Below are 18,897 nucleotides of genomic sequence, written 5' to 3'. Positions count from 1 at the left end.
CCCAGGGCCGCCGCGGCTGCTGCTGCGGCCGCCGCGGCGGATTGACTGCTGTGGCAACTGAGGCACGAGCAGGGCGCGGAGCCGCCGCTGGGGGGCGCCCCGGCCGCCGCGGCCGAGGAGGCCGCAGCCGCCGCAGCTGCTGCAGCCGCGGCGGCCGAGGCCGCGCTGTTGAGCCCCGCGGCGGCCGCGGGCGTCTGGTAGAGGCCCGGATGGCGGAAGCTGCACAGCAGCTCCGGCCGGGAGTAGGGGTGCGAGAGGGCACGGAAGGTGTCCAGCGGGCGGATGGAAGTGGCGAAGGGCGACGAGGCCGCGGCCGCTGCGCCGGAGGCCGCAGCCGCCGCGGCCGCAGCCGTGACACCCACGTGCGGGTAATAGTGTAGCGGCACGTGCGAGTGGAAGGGGTAGGGCAGGCTTCCGGTGGCGGCCGCGTGCGTCATCATGTAGGTGTAGAAGCTGGGGTCGGCCGGGTGCGGCCACGACATAGCCAGGCGCTGCCGCTTGTCCTTCATGCGCCGGTTCTGGAACCACACCTGAAGGGAGAGCCGCACCGCGGCCCGAGTTAGGGAGTGCCCTGAGGCCTCAGCCCCCTCCCTGGGCCTCTGCACCCTTCTCGGACCTCCGAAAGGCCTGACCTACTCCCCTTCCACCCGACCCAGTTTGGAGACCCCCTATTCTCCCAGCTGGCAGTGAGGGAGGCAGTGGGAACAGGAGTGGGCACACCTTCCTCAGCAAAAATAATCTGCCCTGTGTCCGACTCCTGCGGCTCCTGTTCCCTTACTCTCCGCTGCGTTTTACGGTTCCCAACGCAACCTTCCCTCTCCTTCCCGCCACACACTGGTGCCCAGCCTTGCTGAGCACCGGTCTCTCAATCCCAGGATTTGCACGGATTCTAGGCCACCGTTGAAGAGGGGCTACCGCGGCAGCTTTCATAAAAGGTCGCCGCTCGAGGTCTTGAGTCCTCTGAGCTGCAAGGGCCTGCCCCAAGGGCACGGGTACGATTTTGATACTGAAGGGATGATTTTTGTTGGAATCGTTTGCCTCAAGTGAGTGGCGGGAACAACATCCTCTTAAACTGGGAAAGGGACTGTTATACCCCTCCCAAGACAGTCTAATGAAGACATCACTCGTCACAACTCTAAATTAAAGAAAGCCCGATCAAACCAAAGGGAGACTTCCACAACCTCCCTTATCCGTTGGAGCTTCCTCTTTGCTTTTTCTAGAGTGTGAGATCCTCCGCCAAGCGTTCGCCAAATCGCCCAACCTCCCAGCTATCGCTCCCAGGTTAATAAAATTAATCACTTAGAGATATATAAGTAAGGACAATTTCGTTGTAGTCTCCCTTCCCCAGGAGGTTGCTTTTTTCCTGCTGCCCAGGAGAAAAAATGTTTAGGAAACTACTTTCTGAACCCAATCGATTTTTAAAATACAGTATTCCTTCCTCCATGTTGTAACGATTTATGTGGAAAATAAATCTCCAAGATCAAGAGCAGATGAAAAGTTTCACCTAGGGTTCGTGCCAGAGGAACAAAGACCAGCCGGCTTTGCCGCCGAGGGGAAAGTGGGGCCATGGACATGGGCTAGGGGCACCTGGGCAGGCGGCTGGGCAAAATTGAACAGAGGCCAATGCTTCCGGCATCAGCTCCGCCATTCCCCGGGCTTCCCAGGTCAGCCAGGCCGGCCAAACCTTCGGATGCGGCAGCTGAGAAACAAATATACCAATTCCGTTGGTGACTCTACCCCGCAGATTTTCAGGCCCTCAGCTAAATGTGGCCACCCAGGAAAGAGAAAGGAGAAACAAAAACCAACCCAGACACACACACACACACACACCCCCGGGGAGTCTAGAAAAGGCGCGTGCTGGAATCGATACCTTGATGGTGGTTTCGGGCAGGTTGAGCGCAGCGGCCAGCTCACACCGGCGGGGCCGCGACACATAGTTCTCCCTGTAGAACTCTTTCTCCAGGCGGGCGATCTGTTCGCGGGTGAACGCCGTGCGGTAGCGCCGCACCTGATCCGCGCCAGAGCCGGAGCCGCCCAGCGACGCGCCCCCGCCGCCGCCGCCGCCGCCGCTGCCGCTGCCGCCGCCTCCATGCAGGCTGCCAAGGCCGGAGCCCGACGCAGACGTCGTGGTGCCCGCGGCGGAGCCGCTCTCCGAGTACCCTGGCAAACAAACGGCCGACAGCGCGAGAGTCACTGTAGGGCCGAGATCTCCGCGCTGGAGCTGAGCGCGGATGGGGGAAGCCGGGAGAGAAAGGCAAGAAGCTGCCTGAATTGATGGGGTCTGTCATGCTTACAAATTGCTGCCTTGAATGGAATCAATAAAGTTTGGGGAACCCTTCTTAACCAAATAATAGGAACTCAATTAGGAAGTTTCTTTTTTTCTTAATAATTAGAAATTTTCAACTCAGGAGGAAGAGTGGCCAAGGGAAAATGCCTACATCTAGGCGTAGTTTGGTAAACTCTAGGTTTACCTTGGTCAGGAGATGGCAGGGCAGCTTTCTGTAGGGTTTCCAACCATTCTTTGATGGTCTTTTGGGTTTGGTTAAAAATATTTTTAGAATTCAAAAGACAGCAGCAGCTCAAACCGGAACCATTAGGGGGTGGACTCTACTTTTCAACTCTTTCTCCCGCTGACCCAAGCGGGTCTCCCAGAGGCGCCCGGCGAGGCTCCCTCCGACTTACTCAGGATGCCCCCTCCACTCGGCCTTGGGGAATCAGGGGCAAGGGGGGTTCAGAGCAGCTACCCGGGGCACCCTTCCCTTAGCGCGACTCAGCGGTTTGCTAGAGGTCGGCCAGCTCGCATGGGCTTTTAGACCAGCCCGAAGGAACATTTTCACAGACTCGGGCGAAGGCGGGCGGGCGGGCGGGCGGGCCTGGAACCTCCCAGGCCTGCGCCTCGCTGGGAGGCTCAAGGAGCAGAGCAGGAGGGCAAGGTTCCCAGCATGCGTCCCGCCCCCGCTCGAGCCCGCTGGGTGCAGCTTGCCTGCGGAGGGTCGGTTAGGGGCAAAGGCAGTAGGACGGACCAGCAGGGGCCGCGGAAGAACCGGGAGGATAGGACTAGAGAGCGCGGCAAGGGCGGCGCGGTTACCTTTGCCATTGTTTTCCTTGAGCGGCGCGGCAGCAAGGCCGCCAGGGGAGCGCAGCGCCGAGCAGCCCACCTCCACGTCGCTGCTCATGTCCGCCTCGGCGGCCGCCTCTGAATAATGACCCGGCTTTTTACGGCCTTCGGCGGCGGACGAGATTTCGGAGGAGACGGTGCTTTCGCTGCCCGGGTGCTGCAGGTTGAACAAAGTGTCTATTTCGAATTTGCCCTTGGCAGGGAGGTCTCCCAGAGCGCCGTGCAGGGGGGCGGACGGCAGGCGCGGGCTGAGGCGAGCCGGGTGCTGCGAATTTTCCAGGGCCTCGAGCACAGCATTGCCAGCCGAATCGGATAAATTGGAGAACCGCTTGCCGGTCGTGGGGCTGTGCAGCCCCCTCTCCATCAGAATCATCTCTTTTCTTATTCTTTCCATCATCTCAGCTTTCTAAAAAATGTCACAGTGGCCCGGCTGTCCCGTCCTAATGATGGGCTGCGCCTAGGGCTAATTCTCATTCAGCCCCAGCGAGCGCCTCTAAATATTATTATCTCTTTTGGAGGGAGGCGGAAAAATTGTGGGATGCCAGAGCGAGGGAATGACTGGTCAAAATGACCCATACATCCTTCCGAGCCCGAGATGTCATTCATCAAAAAGTAGCGCTCGCTCGTCATTAAGGTACGAATGACGCCGTTCGAATAATCATTTATTGTAACAGGTTTATAAGCAAATAAATACACGCTCCTGTCAGTGGGTAATGAAGGCAGCTTCGGAGCAGACAAATAGATCCAGGTAGGAGGCGAGAAGAGACAAGAAGTGAGGAGGGAGGCTCCGGTCCTTTGCCCGCTCAGAGCCGGTTCTGTTCGCCCGGGGGTTTGGCCTCGGGGGTGAAATTGACAGTCTGATTAATAGAGCGCGCCGCGGCACATTTCCCCCTTCATTTAGGGGCATCATTACGCTCTCAGTTTGCTGGGTTGCCCCTTAGGTCCTAATCATGCAGCGCCTTCCTCATTTTTCCTCGGACACAGATACGTGTTAAATAATAGATAATGCTTTGATTTTCCAGAGTAGATCGTCGGGAAGGTTTTTTTTTTTTTTTTTTTTTTTTTTTTTTTTTTTTTAACATTTACAAGCGGGAGGGGGTAAGGGAGGGGACAAGAGGGAGGATGTAGAAGAGTTGCGTAAGGAGAAGACCTTGCGCTCCTGTCTGGATTACTTATCTTTCGAATTTTAGAATCAAATATGTATTTTATTTAACAAATAGGATGCCTAATTTTCTCTCTCCCCACTGCTTCGCCTCAGCGTGGCTGTTCTCCTCCCACCCCAGCTGAGAGAGAGAGAGAGAGAGACTGAGAGAGAGACAGAGAAAGGGAAAGGAAATATCATAGAGTTTTGAAAGCACTTTAGTGCTACGTGGCTGGGGAGGTGCGTTGGGCCCGCGCCTCCAAACGGAAATCATTAGGTCCTCTCTGATTTTTTAACACCGTTTGCAGAGTGAGTACTGAACTTGAAGTCCTGGGTTTTTTACTTTTATAACCCTGCTGATGGATAGGCTTCTCGCCTACGCATTTTCCCTGGGGGAAATGAACTCGGCTGGACGATTTCATAGTAGAATTCGACAGCTAACTTTAAACACAGTCGCGATTTACAACGCCATATGGGCCGCCCCAGATCCACTTTTTGCGTTGCCAACTTTCCCCCTCCCTCCTCAAATCGAATTATTTGTGGCAAAGTTGCCGAATTTCTAGGTCAAAGGAGGAAAGAAGGGACTTAGCCTCCTTCCCCTACCATCCCGCTATCCTTCCTTCTCCACTGCTCTTTCTTCTCTCCTTCCTCTCCTCCCCCAACCAGGCCTCTTACCTGTGGCCCTGAGTATTCCCGGTGCTGAGCCTGGGCGCGGAGAGTCGCGGACCAGCCTTGCTGCTGCTTCTTGCGGCCTGAGCTTGGCGGCTGAGCCTCTTGGCGATAACTTTGATGGTCATAATGACGCCGGTGGCAACCATTTTAACGAAGATCAATCTTCACTCAAGGCCGTTGCACATCTCCTCCTGCGCTTGCGCCCCACCCTGTCCGGACCCCCAATGCGTGCGGGTCTGCCAGCCAGCAGCAAAAGAGGAGAATCCGCGGCCACAGGCGGGAACGAGAAGATAGGGACAGGACACAGAGGTCGCCTGCAAGCTTCCGAAGCGGCCGAGAGACCCTGGCAATCTGGGCGCCCGGCGCGGGTCTTGCATCCTCGCCTCGGCGCCAATTCAGACCCCAACCCAGCCCCCCTTCTTCCTCCGTGCCGCCACACCCAGCACATTGGGGTGTGTTAGGGGCAAACCCAGAATCTCTTTGCCCATCTCTCCGTTGGCGCTTTCCTTTTAACCTTGAACCCGTTGGGGGCGCGTCAGGAATGTAAGGGGAGACGAGGTGTTAAATATATTTATATACATTTATACACATAGTCAATGCCAAAAGTTTCTCTCCTGTTCCCCTCGGCGCCAACTTACTTCAACAACGCGAGCTTTGCTTAGAAAATCAATTCCACCTCTTTAGGTAATAAACGGAATTCTCCCCCAAGGTGAGAAATGGAAAGCTGGATAGGCATGCGGTGGCTACAGAGTTGGGGGGTGGGGGGCGCGGAGCGGGGGTTGGGAACCCAGAACAAGACTTGACTTAGCGTCCGCCTCCCACCCTATCCTCGAGGCCACACGACTCCGAGCACTATGACCCCTCCTCGAGCCGGCTTTCTGGCCATTAACGCGGTCAAAGATTAGTCTTGTGGACACCCCCACCTCTCCCTCCTTGCTCCACAGTCCAGGCCCCCAGTTCTGCCACCTCTGGTAGGGTGCTCCTGGCAAAAAGAAGTCGCTGTCCCAGGAACCTGGGAAGGGTACCCTCTCCCTAGTCCCACTTGCTTAGGGAAATGAATGGGACATTTCGGTCCAGGCTTGGGTCCGTGGGTGGCCAAGGCCCTGGTGGGGGTGGGGGGTGGGGGTGTGATCTGCGGAGGCGCGACCCGGGCGGAAGTCGCAGATGCCTTTATTGCTGTCGTTTGGCGCCCCCGTCTGTTTTATTCGCGGTTTCGGCAGCTGCGAGCTGCTTTCAATCGCAGAAGCCACCGCTGGGGGCTGGGGTGCGGACGGCAACCCCTTCCTCCTTCGCTCAAGGCTTCTTCCCTTCCTCTGGGACCTCACGCCTCTGGTCCCAAAGCCTTCGCCAAACCGGACCTCAGGCTGTTGAAAAGGTAAAACACCGTTTCTAGGCGACACCTTCATTCATTAGTGGGTTTGAAAACTATTTTGCACCTTTTAAATAAAAGTAATATTTCATATTCTAGCAAGTTTATTATAAAAGGTACACTGGAGACCATGTCAGAGAAACTATTCACAGTAAAAGACACATAATTTCCCCCCTAAACCGTGTTTAGCAATGTTTCACGGGAGACAGTGAGCACTCCGTTACAATATTTAATGTTCCTTAATTTATTTAGATTCCATACCTACTAGTATAGTAATATTGGGCAATTTATTTATAGCTTTTACACTAAAATTACACGTGCTTTTTACATATATTATCTCCTCTAAAGTTCACAGCAACTCTCCAGATCCACTCTATTACCCTTTTACTGAGATGAGAAACTTTCCACACAGAGAGGTTGAAGGACTTGCTGATTTAAACTTTTCTCTGATAATATCCAAGTTATATATCCAAGTTTAAAAGCTTTGGGGCAGCATTTTTGGTTGATTTTTTTTTTCATTTTACATATTTCTTCTTTAAATACAGGCCCACCTCAAAAACATTGAGCGTGTATAGAGGGTAGTGAGAAGATTAACATTTGTTGATGTTTGTTAATGAAATGCCCAAACCTTGGACCTCTCTCCAGATTGCAGGGGTTGAAACTGAGAATGGGCCTCTCAAGTGTTCCTAGTTTTTAGACCTAGAGTCCGGGCTATATCAAGGCCTTCTACCTACTACCAAGGTACAGGACTCACTCAATAAAACAAGACAGGAATCCAACCCATGCCCCCGTGGTTTGGCAAGAATTTTTAAGGTGCATTGGGGGCGGGGTGGAGGGGGGAGAGGAGGGCCTGGGAAGGGCTTTCTCCAAATGGACTGGAAAAGCACTTTTTGGTGGAAAGAAGGAATTACATGAAAGAGGTCTAATTTTTGTGTGTGTGTTAGGCTTCCAGACTAAATATTTGTTTCTTGAGCAGCAGCAGGTCCTCCGAGGTGAAGTGGTAAACACTTTTGGCCTTCGACTGAAGGTAATAAAAATTTGTCCAGGCTTCCCGAAGGGAGGGCGCCGGTAAAATCGGAGTTGTAACGGGAGCCCTGCGTCCGCCCGGGCCTGGCTTCGGTCTTCCGCACGGTAAGCTCCCGATCAAGAGGGCCCAAAACTCGCGGGCCCGCATAGGGACGCAAGCTCGTTCGGGGACTGGGACCGCCTGGGTGTGGTGGGACCTCAGAACCGCTAAAGCCTGGGCTTCGAACCACTGGTACATTTTCTTTTGGGTAAATGCAGTCCCCACGGCTTAAGGCTTGGAGGTTTCGGTTTATAAGGGAAGGAACCTCGGCTTCGGCGACTCCAGGCCAGAATCCTTACTGGCAACTTTTTGCTGCCATCCCTCGGCAGGTCGTCCTCACGTTGTCTCTTATAGGTCTCTCTGGCTGCTTCTGGTTGTCCTCTTCCCGCTACAATTGCGCACCCTACCACGGATGACCAGGGAGTGGAGGCAGGGTACTTTCTCCCTGGACTCTGGGGCTGGCCGCCTGAAGCTTGTGCGCCCTCGGACGCGACAGGAAAACTTGCAGGGACATCTAGCGCCAGGCCTGAGGAACTGCGAGCTGCCGGGCCGGGAAACTAAGCCTGACCACTTGCCCCTCCCCCTCCCTCCCTGCGCGCCCCCCTCCCACCTTCGTAGTTAGGCATTTCCCTAACCTTCATCCCTTCTCCCTGCTGGTGACCACACGTGGATTCCTCATAGAGACCGCGGGCTCTGCGTAATGGACACACACACACACATACACACACACACACAGAGAGACGATGGGGAGAAAGAGAGTGAAACATTTATTTTCTTTCATCTCCAAAGGCCCACAGAGTGAGCACTTACAGGACTTTAGTTAACAATGACATTGCTAGAGAAGCGTATCCTGAGAACAATCCCACACCTTGAGATACAGGACAAAACAGAAGAAGATTGCAGTCCCAGCTTTTGTATTGTGGAAAAAAGCAGCAAGTCACCAGTATCCTCGAGCTCTGGGCCCACCCTCCGATGCCCTCTTCTCCGGGAGATTAGTGTTTCTCTAAGAGGGAAGACTCTTGCTGTGTTTAATTTTTGCCAGGGCTGAAGGTGTTCTCTTCATCCCAAACAAGGGCCCACTACCCTGTGGGAGGCAGACCTGGGTTCATCAAATAGCGCTTCAGGTTTAGAGAGCGTTCTGTTGTCGCTGTTGCAGACAATTTACATTTACTATAGGCTAATTGTATTGTCAAATTCAAATGGAATACATCTCAGACATAGAAAGTGCCCAAACTGAGGATTCCACTGTCTGGCTTTTGCTAGAAACCCCTTTCTTTACCCTAGATTTGTTGTTTAAAAAAAAAATATGTATATATATATATATATATATATATATATATATATATATATCCATCCAACCCAAATGAAACTGGGTATTGCCTACAGAGAGAAAATTCACTTCAAAGTTGGCAGGGTACAGACTTGGTTGAGAGTTCTCCAGCCAGTTCCGCTGGATTTAAGACTTTATTTTGGAATTAAGACTTTATTTCTACACTGAATTGTTGGCTTCTTACGAGTTAATTAGGAAGGTGTCCTGCCTTTCCCGGTGTGACCATCAAGGAAAACACTTTCAAAGGAATTTCCAGCACCCCGCTCTGATGGGACTTGGTAATTGTTATCCTACCCTAATGGTCAGGATTATGTGGTTAATTGAGCTCACTGCTGTCTTGGCTAGCAGAGGAACTTATGTTCATCAATAAATCTAAATCGCAGCCTTCACCCACCCATTCCCCAACCCAGGACAAGGACATGATTTGAAAGATCGTTTACAAGGAGGACAAGGGAGGATGTAACTTTCAGAACATTATTAATTACCAAAAAGGGTGCCTATGGAAAGAGAGGAGAGAGAAAAGCAAGTGATGGGAAAGGAAGGCAGAGCTGACCTCTCCCTCTCTCCCTCTCCCTGCTGCTCCCTTCCCTCAGTGGGACCTTGGGCAATGAAGCGTTTCTCACTCAAATCAGGAAATGTGACAAAACTGGTTTCACTGAGTAACACATCAGTGTTTGGAGACATTTCTGTCTGGTGACAAAGGATTTTCATTTAACAAAGATTATGCCTGTTGTTAAAGCCCCAACATGATGCACCTCCACACATACACAGGGTTCAGTCTGTGCTCCTGGCCAGTAAAGAAAATTATTCCCATTAGGTTTAAACCTAAGATCAACTCGGACACAAGGGTACACAAGCTAAATGAAATGTTTCCGCAAATTCAGCCTCAAAATTCCTCCACTACCTACCACCCCTGGCTTGTAACCTATGTGTCTTATTAGTTCATAAACACAGCAGCCCTGACTTTGCTTGGTACTCAACCACAGCCCTGTGATCCAATAGTAGCAGCTGCCCTGGGGTGCTGGGTCCAGTCTGAACCTCTTTCCTAAGGGGAATCCCAGTAGGGTCCAGTCTGAACCTCTTTCCTAAGGGGAACTGGCTCCCCCAGTGCCGCGACTTCGAAGGCTGTACTGGAAACAGGTTCAGCGGCAGGGTAGCAAAAGCCAAAGCTCCTTGTTGTTCAAAACCTCCGTCATCCCTGAACATCCACTAGGATGGGCAGAGAAACCCCAAATCCTGTGAAAGTCCCCCAGGGCAATTGGAGGCAGGGCCATCATTGAGAAGCCTCTTTCAATTAGAGCATTAATGTCTTTCAAAAAGAGCATGAATTGGGACTTTACTCCCAGTCCTGCACAATTTAATTTGCTGCATGGAAAATCAAACCAAAATTGAAGGGCTGTCTCAAATCAGCAAAACTTGACAAATTCTTCCTTCCTAGCTTAATTTCATTTTCTTCATTTTTTTTGGCGTATAATCGGCTAATAAAGTGTATCAGATAGAATATGGCATAGAGGTCCCGGTGTGCAAAATCACAGGGATATTTAGTTTTAAAAGACTGAAAGTTCATTGGTGCCGGTTATGTCTTAGAAATTATTTCAACAAATTTGCTTTTTGAGGTCACAGGGGAAAAAAAAACTTTTAAAGATGCCTGTATTTTCTCTCTCTGAGAAAAAGCAAGGAAGACAAAGGAAAAATAAGTGTTTCGGGGCAGCATTCCATGACTGGTTTGGTACCAAAATTGTTGGGTAAAGACGACCCAGCCAAACTCTTTCAAAAAGTCCGCAACTCTGTCACCTGGCCCCGCTGGTGTTTTAAAAACGCCAATTCAGCTTCCGTTACTAACTTTTGCCTCCTTGTTTCGAGTAACCAAAATTGCTCTCACCAGCAAACTTCTATTCCCTATGACTTTCTAAAAAGGCTCAGCCCCCTCTGACTCAAATTTGATCATGAACACATCTAGGACTTCAAAAAGGTCAAATTCCCCTGCTTTTCCTTTCCAGCGCCCCTCTCATAACTTTCCCCTTTATTTGAGCCTTTTATGGTTACTGCGTTTTGCGTGTCAACACTCCCAACACCAGCAGCCCACCCTGCAATGCCAGGCCAGGCCCAGGAGGGCCTCTTTGGCGTTTTTACTTGCCCCATCCAGTCATGTCTTGGGTCCAGGAATGGCAGGTCTGGGTGACAAGCTGGCTTCACCAATCAAGGCTCAGGGGAACAATTTTCTTGGAGATGGGCTGACCTGGGGAGTTGATGCTACAGAACCAAATGGGCTCACTCTGAGGGCTCCTGAACCCCACCCAGCACCTTCAACTCCTCAAATGAAACGTTGCTCCTAAGGTGTAGCCTTAAGTCTACAGCCGGACACATACCAGCTCCCCATTAATGGCTAAGATGGGGGGGGGTGCAGTGCTGGGGCTCTGTGTCTGAGAAATGGCACGAAGGGATGAATCCGGTCAGGGCTGTGATGCTTGTCACAGGAGCCCACTTTATCCCGGGAGACCAGACCCAGTCGCTCTGGCTGCTCCTATCAGGAGCCCCAACTTTGCTCGCGGGGGGAAAAAACTCCTTCCTAATTTGCCCCTCTCAGTTCTCTGCAGTTGGCAGCTTGGAAAAGAAAGCGAAACAAAGGTCCCTGGGAAAGTGAAGTTTTCAATTAATTGGTGTGAGTAATGGGCGGGGGCGGGTGGTGGCTGCAAAATGCAAGAGGCAGTTGGGCTGCAGGGGAGGCGCAGAAGTTTCGTGGCGGGCAGCAGAGTGGCTTTCTCCAAGAGCTTTCCACAGGGTCTTGCTGCTGGCCAGGGGAATCTGAGCAAGGGCCGGGGAGCCCAGTTCGGGAGGCGACTCCCGGCAGGCCTGAGTGTAGAGGCGAATAGTGTGGACCAGGCATCCGTCCTTTTCTCCCTGGGGCAGATCGTCACGTTCGCCGCGTCAAGGCCGAGTCTTTTCGTCCGCTTGACTTACTTGTAAGTCTCTGTCCCGGCACCAAGGGCGCTTCGTGGGCATTTTCCTGGTGGACGGGGTGTGTGTGTGTGTGTGTGTGTGTGTGTGTGTGTAGGGAGGGTCTGCTCCAATTGGTCTTAATTCGGAGGATCCTTTATGAGAACATGCGTGAAATGCCTTTGCCCGGTAGCAATGCTTAACGTAGGGAAAATTAGCTCCCTCGGGTTTGGGGTCTAGGTCAGCTAATCCAAGGGATTAAGCAACAGGGTCAAAAATCAGGCTGTTTTCACATCATTCTGACCATCTCTGTCCTTCGCCTTCGTTTGGTTGTACGGCTCGGGGATCCGAGGAGAGGTGGCAAAAACAGCCGTGGCCGAAACAAGCGGCAGGCCTCGGCGCCCTTCTCAGTCGCAGACAGGGCCTAGGATGGGCGGTCGCGCAATCAGCTCGTGGGGGTTGGCTTCGGCGCAAACGCCAGGGTCCAGAGGAGGGCGGGAAGGGGCGGTGGGCTGCGCTAGGGGCTGGGAAGGGGTAGGGGCCGGGGTGGGTGGGTCCAGCGGGCCCCCGGCCTGGAGCCAGACTCTCCCGCGCCCCCACCCCCACGTGGCCCCGCGCAGCCAATGGCGCGGCCCCGAGCGGGAGCCCTCGGGGAGGGAGGAGGCCCCCCGACCGGCCCCGGCCCCCTCCCAACCTGAACTTCGTTTTTATAAACGTCCCGCGATGAGCTAACCTGTTGGAGGGCGGGCGGGCGGGAGGCGGGAGGCTCGCAGAGGGAGAGAGGGCGAGAGGAAGAGGGCGGGAGCCAGAGAACGAGAGAGAAAGGGGAGGAAGCGCGCCGCGCCATGGTGTCCTGCGCGGGGCCGGGGCCGGGGCCAGGGCCGGGCCGGGCCGGGCCATGAGCCGCGCCGGGAGCTGGGACATGGACGGGCTGCGGGCGGACGGCGGGGCCGCCGGGGCGGCCCCAGCCTCCTCCTCCTCCTCCTCCGTGGCGGCGGCGGCGGCCCCCGGCCAGTGTCGCGGCTTCCTCTCGGCGCCAGTGTTCGCCGGGACACACTCCGGGCGTGCGGCGGCGGCAGCGGCGGCGGCGGCGGCAGCGGCGGCGGCGGCCTCGGGCTTCGCATACCCGGGGACCTCGGAGCGTGCGGGATCCGCCTCGTCGTCGTCATCTTCGGCTGTGGTCGCAGCGCGTCCAGAGGCTCCCTCCGCCAAAGAGTGTCCCGCGCCCGGCGCGGCCGCTGCAGCGCCTCCGGGCGCCCCAGCTCTGGGCTACGGCTACCACTTCGGCAACGGCTACTACAGTTGCCGCATGTCGCACGGCGTGGGCTTACAGCAAAACGCTCTCAAGTCGTCGCCGCACGCCTCGCTGGGAGGCTTCCCGGTGGAGAAGTACATGGACGTGTCGGGCCTGGCAAGCAGCAGCGTACCGGCCAACGAGGTGCCCGCAAGAGCCAAGGAGGTGTCCTTCTACCAGGGCTACACGAGTCCCTACCAGCACGTGCCTGGCTACATCGACATGGTGTCCACCTTCGGTTCCGGGGAGCCTCGGCACGAGGCGTACATCTCCATGGAGGGCTACCAGTCCTGGACGCTGGCCAACGGGTGGAACAGCCAGGTGTACTGTGCCAAGGACCAGACACAGGGCTCCCATTTTTGGAAATCCTCCTTTCCAGGTAGGGGCGACGGGGGAAAGGGGTGGCCGGGAGGGAGGGAGGGAGGGGAGGGAAGAGGGAGAGAGAGAGCGCGAGAACGAAAAGAAAGCGCTAGTAGTGTATGCCCCTACTTGGGAGCTGCGCTAGTCCTCCTGGCCGGCCAGGGTTAACCTATGGAACAGTTCGTCCAGTTTGCCTGAAATCTGTACATTTCTCCTTTGATTTCAACTGTCTTTCTCACAACCCTTTTCTTCTGCCTGCGGGTACAAGCCTGTTTTTCTCCCACAGTTGAAGGTCTTTGCGTGCCCTTTGCCCAGGCCTTGGCCCCTCCTCCCCAAAGAAGTGTCAGTGTTGGGCCCCACTTTTGAAGCACACGTCTGCCCCAGGGTGACCACTAAGCTTCTAAGAGCTCACAACCTCCAAACACAGGAACACAAGAAATCAAAGCTTGAACAACAACAACAACAAACTGGATTTTTAAAAGACTGTTTGTATGTATGCCACAGGCATTTGCAGAAACTGTCCTTGTAACTGTCCACAATAACCATGCCATAAAATTGAAGGCTTGTTAAGATGCTGGTTTGAGAAACCATGATGATCCATCAGCATCAAATGGCCTTCACTTTGAAGTGTAAATAATCTTTCTTTAATAATGTGTAAATAATATGTCTGTGTAAACAATAATAAAATGCAAACAGCCTGGTTTTCTTTATTCTCCATACCCCTTCCGAATGTACACACACAGTCCCCAGTGGTGCCCCCAGAAACCCTGGTCTAATTTTTTTCGTGCTTTTTTTTTTTTTTTTTTTTTTTAAATACCAGGGGATGTGGCTCTAAATCAGCCAGACATGTGTGTCTACCGTCGGGGGAGGAAGAAGAGGGTGCCCTACACCAAACTGCAGCTCAAAGAACTGGAGAACGAGTATGCCATTAACAAGTTCATTAACAAGGACAAGCGGCGGCGGATCTCAGCCGCCACGAACCTATCCGAGAGACAAGTGACCATTTGGTTTCAGAACCGAAGAGTGAAAGACAAGAAAATCGTCTCCAAGCTCAAAGACACTGTCTCCTGATGTGGACCAGATTGGTCAAAGAGAATTTAAATGCTTTCAGTTGTCTCCAAAAGACCTTCGGAAAGACTTGAATATGTATTTAATTCCTCCCACCTCCCTGCCAATCATGGCAAATTTTGTGAATTGTTTTTCTCTCTTCCCCTATCAGGCTCTAAAACCTTTTGCTACCCCAACCTGACTTTGTAGTTCTGTTTCTTACTTGCTTATTATTGATTTTGTTCTTGTCTAGGTTTATTTTTTATGATGTTTTTAATGTTCTGTTTCTCCCTCCAGGCCAGTATAAAAGGACTTGAAGTACTTTTGAATAATACCCCCCCCCAAAGAATTTCAGAAGTGCCATTATGATTTTAGGGTTTTATTCTCTTAAATTACTTCAAATGCCTGTTTCCAGCACTGATTATCTTCATAATCTATTAGGGCAGAACGATTTGCAGTCATTCATATCCTGTGATTGGGCAATTTAATCATTAGCTCTCAGCAGTCACCCTGAGGCAAGTGGAAACAGCTCTGGGCAGGCAGCGCTCTAAGGTCACTGGGAAAGTCTAAAAACAGGCGGCTGGAGGTACTCTGATGGCTTTAAAAGCAGCTACCTTATTAAATAGGGTTTGTATCGATATTGAAATGAAGACAATCTTCCCTACTTTGGATCTTTCATTTGCTGTTGTACTTCTATGTGTTTAGTATATGTCGTCGATTTGTGCTTTTATAATCTTTAATTTGAAAATAATTTGTCCTCATGGATGCCTTCATTTCCCCAGCTCTGAATGCAGATATTTAAATGGCTGCAAATGTGAGAGTAATCCATGGATGGTATAAATGCACACCTTCTCCTTGACCCTGGGTCTGTGGGACTAGAACTGAAGTGATCTCCTCAGTCCCCTGAAAGAGAATGAATCAATGTGGCCAAGGGTGGGAACTTTTGTCCAGAACCCAATGAAGAACTTGACTGTCTGAACAAATGTATTGAGCCCCTCATGGAATTTTAAAACATCTAACAAATATGAAAATGTGGAGCTCTAAAGTTCAAGGTGGAAAAAAAATGATGTGATGATAAATAACTACTTTTTAAAGTGCTGCATATTTATACAACCAAGAGATATTTTTGTAGATGAAATGTCTGTGAGCTGGGATATGTGTGCAGTGCTTCAGGCATTTAAAAATGATTTTTTTTATTCCTAGGGAGATGCAAATAAACAGAACTCTCTTGTTTCTTCGTCTTTTATATATTTTCTTTTTCCAAGCTTGTGTTACCTCTTGTGTTCTTATTTATTATAAAATCTTGTTGTCCTCAACATTATGATGTTCGCTATAGATGAAGGAAACTCAATACCAGTTCTACTCTGAAACTCCACTCCATTTCCGCCACCCCTCTCCACCCTTTTCCCTGTGGCTTTAACATAAGTAGTGATGTCTTTAAATGAGAATATAATTTGCGGTGTCTGAAATGGTATTTTTTACCGGACAAAAAAAAAAAAACATCTCCAATAAAATTTTACTTCTCTTTCAATATTATCACTTTATTCAACTAGTTTTATTTTTTTAATCAATATGTATGTTTGTGTCTGGGTGTAGGAAATTGTGCTCACTTGAAGGTGTTCTTCCTAGAAAGGCTGTTATAAATATCTACTCTTGGAAGATCCTGAAATTAGACACATCCATATTTGGCAATTGAAAAAGAAACATTTCAGGCTGATCCCTTATCGCCCTTTCCGAGCATCCTCCAAACAGCGTTTGAGGACTGAAAACCATAATTATACGCCCTAAACCTCTAGACGCAATTTTTAGGCCCAATGAACTTGCTTTTTTGAGGCCTTTTTGCCACTCAAGGAAATGGCCGCTGAGGAGCTGGGTGCCTCGTGTTGTTAGCGCCTAGGCACAATCAGTTTAGTGGTTGCTAACTTTTTGGTATGTAAGTTAAATACGCATGTTTAAAACCTCACACAATATGTAAACTCTTATGGCGGGGGGGCTCCCTTATGGATCCGCTAGAGAAAACGCAGAGACCCAAGGTCCGGAGCTACTTTCGTTTTCTCTGGCCCGGCTTGATTTCTTTCATATCTTGCATCGATGGTTGGCCGTGGGCGGCCAACTTCGTTTTAACTGGCAGAGATAGAGAGACACAGAGGGAGACAGAGGCAAACAGAGAGAGAACGGACTACGACTCAAATTCTGGAGAAGTAACCCTGAACATAACTAACCCTGGACATAACTACCCCGACCTTCCACTTTAAGGAAGAGTTTCTAATTAGCATGTTGCTTTCCTCGCAAGATGTGCTTTCATCTGAAGCAGGCCTGTTTTCCCTTCTTTTCCAACGTCGTTTTCCCTCCTTTTTGGTAAATTCCAGACTCCAGGGCCGCACTCCATTTCCCAGGTCCATTTCTGAGGTTTCCTGTCGGATGCGGGGATTGCCTGGAGGTTTTCCTTTCATCCGTAGTTTGCTGGTCAGTTTACTCTGCCTAGGAGAAATGGGGAGGTTTGCTGAAGATTAAAACTGCTCAAATGCTCTCCGGTGGAATTTGAATTGATGGCTAAATCAATAACAGATGAAGACGTTGCTATTTATATGCATTCCTTTTATATTCCGAATTGAGGAGGGAGGAGAGGAGCCGGTAGGTGGCCCGAGCGCTGGTAGGGAGGCCCACGGGGAGCAAAGGCGAAGGGAGCTTGGGAGAGAGGCCTTTCTTCGGGCGGAGACCGAGAGGCCGCAGGGAGGACGCGTCTGAAACCTAGCAGGTTTGGAGTGCCGCTGGTGGAGACTCCAGGCCCGCGCGTCTACGCGTGATCCAGGAGGCGATGGAGGCTTTTGCAGTCGGGACGCACCGCCAGACAAAGGGGCGGCCGCGACACTTCCCCGTGTCTGGCAGCCTGCCGGGTGCCTCTGACTCCGCTGTCCCCGCCAGCCTTGCTGCCACGATCTCCGGCTTTCCGAGACGCTTGGCGGAGCCTGGCAGCGGGCCGTGACCGCACGGGCTGGCGACCCCAGGCCGGCTGTGCCGCCCTTCACTGTTGATCTTGACCGTGCGGCGGCGCCTCGCCAGGCGTGGAGCTCGCTCGCCATCTCCTGGGCGGTCGGCGGCATTGGCAGAACTCGCGGTTTAGCTCCGCGGCCAAATCCTCTCCCATTCTCCAGCTCACCAGCCAAGCCTCCTGCCCTTCCCACCAACACCTCCACCCCGCCCCCGCCCCCCGCCCCGCCCCGCCGCGCAGTCCTCAGCTCCAAGCTCTTAGCTCCCAGCGTACAACTTTGCCTGCTGGACCTCGGAAATTACAAACCCAGGAGATAAGGTGGGGCAGATGAACACCATTCTGAGCCAAAGAGAAATGGAGGGAATCTAATTGTTCTAGTCTTTCATTGCTCACTTAGTGCCTTTATGTCTTTAGTCCCCAGGGGTAAACCGCTGCTGTGCGGCTGCCTAAGGGTCCGGAGAAGACACCCTTGGACTTGGAAATACCGGAGCATCGCTGCATGCTGAGACGGGAGGAGATGAGACTCCAGGGATCCCTGGAGCTGGAGCTTTTGGGCCTGGGGAGTCTGTAGCTCCTGGAAAACAGGGAGAGTTTCCCAAAACGAGAGCCTGGACCCCTTAAGCCCCTAAGAACTGAGGTTGCAGCTTATGCCTACACCTCCCCACGCCCCCACCCCCAAGGACGGGGAGTGGAGTTTTTTTCCCTCTGTGTCTGAGCTGGTAAGGAAACTCTGACAGAACCCTGGGGAGTCTCGGACATCCCCATCCTCACCCCATACCCCCGCCCTAGAGCGGGAGAAAGAGACCGACTGCGTTCCCCAGAGCCGCCCAATTGGTCGCCATAACTCACAATAAAGTCTCAGCGCGGTGGTCAGCCTTGCCCTCCGGCGGCGCCTGTGTGGTCTCCGTGCCGGAGCTGGCGGTCTAACCAATTCCAGCTTGGCTCGGGGACCGCGAGGCGGGCTGCAGGTTGGGGTGGCCGCCAGTCACGCGGCCGCTGGGTTTCTTGGGACCGAGGCAGGGGAGGAGGACCCATAGCCCTCTGGCCAAGCTAAACCGGAGGGCCTGCGGAGGGGGCTACCACATTGCCCCCGACGAGGGAGCGCCGCCCCTCCTGCTCAGGCCCCTGTTCGCCAGAACTCCGAACCCGCCAGCGGCCTTGGAGGCGCTGAGCGGAGCAACGCCGCTAGCCTGCTGCCTGGGCGAGCCGTGCTGTTCCCCGCCGAGTGACTCTGGCTCTTCTGTCCTTCCACACCAAGTCCGGGGAGCTCGTTCTGCTCTGCCCGCTGCAGAGGAGTTGAACAGCTTGGAGTTCTGGTTGGCAGGACGTAGTCGCCAAGGTGACTCCTGGCAATAAAAGGAATGTAGCCTTTGGCCACGATTGGCCAATGCAGCTGCCCCTTCCTGGGCCAGCATTCTCCACGGACCGGGATGGCCGCAAATTTCCTGGGAGCAGAGGACTTGGCCATAGAGAAGCGCACCAGAATTGGTTTGAAACCACCTTCCTGGGCACCAAACTTGGGCAGAGTTTGTGATGCATTTCTCCTCCGTCAGCAAACCTTTGGAGCATGC

At 52.7% G+C, this 18,897-nt stretch overlaps 2 protein-coding genes across 2 annotated transcripts in view; one reads left to right on the top strand and one right to left on the bottom strand.

The window, feature by feature from the left end:
• The window catches only part of EVX2 (even-skipped homeobox 2), a 6,692-nt gene extending 3,177 nt beyond the window's left edge, over positions 1–3,515 (bottom strand). The window contains exons 1-3 of the mRNA XM_049615497.1: positions 3,089–3,515; positions 1,871–2,160; positions 1–530 (exon numbers count right to left, since the gene is read on the bottom strand). The exon at positions 1–530 is cut by the window's left edge and continues 5 nt beyond it. Coding sequence (XP_049471454.1) covers positions 1–530; positions 1,871–2,160; positions 3,089–3,515 — 1,247 coding nt within the window. The remainder of the gene's footprint in view (positions 531–1,870; positions 2,161–3,088) is intronic.
• A 9,016-nt stretch (positions 3,516–12,531) lies between these two features.
• On the top strand, positions 12,532–14,358 carry HOXD13 (homeobox D13). The gene is made up of 2 exons (XM_049615504.1): positions 12,532–13,306; positions 14,108–14,358. The coding sequence occupies exons 1-2, from the start codon at positions 12,532–12,534 to the stop codon at positions 14,356–14,358; spliced, it is 1,026 nt and encodes a 341-aa protein (XP_049471461.1).
• Positions 14,359–18,897: the final 4,539 nt, after the last annotated feature.

The sequence above is a fragment of the Panthera uncia genome (genome assembly GCF_023721935.1).
Source record: "Panthera uncia isolate 11264 chromosome C1 unlocalized genomic scaffold, Puncia_PCG_1.0 HiC_scaffold_3, whole genome shotgun sequence".
Lineage (NCBI taxonomy): Eukaryota > Metazoa > Chordata > Mammalia > Carnivora > Felidae > Panthera > Panthera uncia.
The sequence above is the reverse complement of the archived record's forward strand: the minus strand, read 5'-3'. Positions and strand labels throughout refer to the sequence as shown.

Bases quoted from the DNA above. Each gene is read 5' to 3' on its own strand.
- HOXD13 (XM_049615504.1), top strand. From the start codon at position 12,532: ATGAGCCGCGCCGGGAGCTGGGACATGGACGGGCTGCGGGCGGACGGC. The intron at 13,307-14,107 runs GTAGGGGCGACG...TTTAAATACCAG, and splicing joins TTGGAAATCCTCCTTTCCAG to GGGATGTGGCTCTAAATCAG.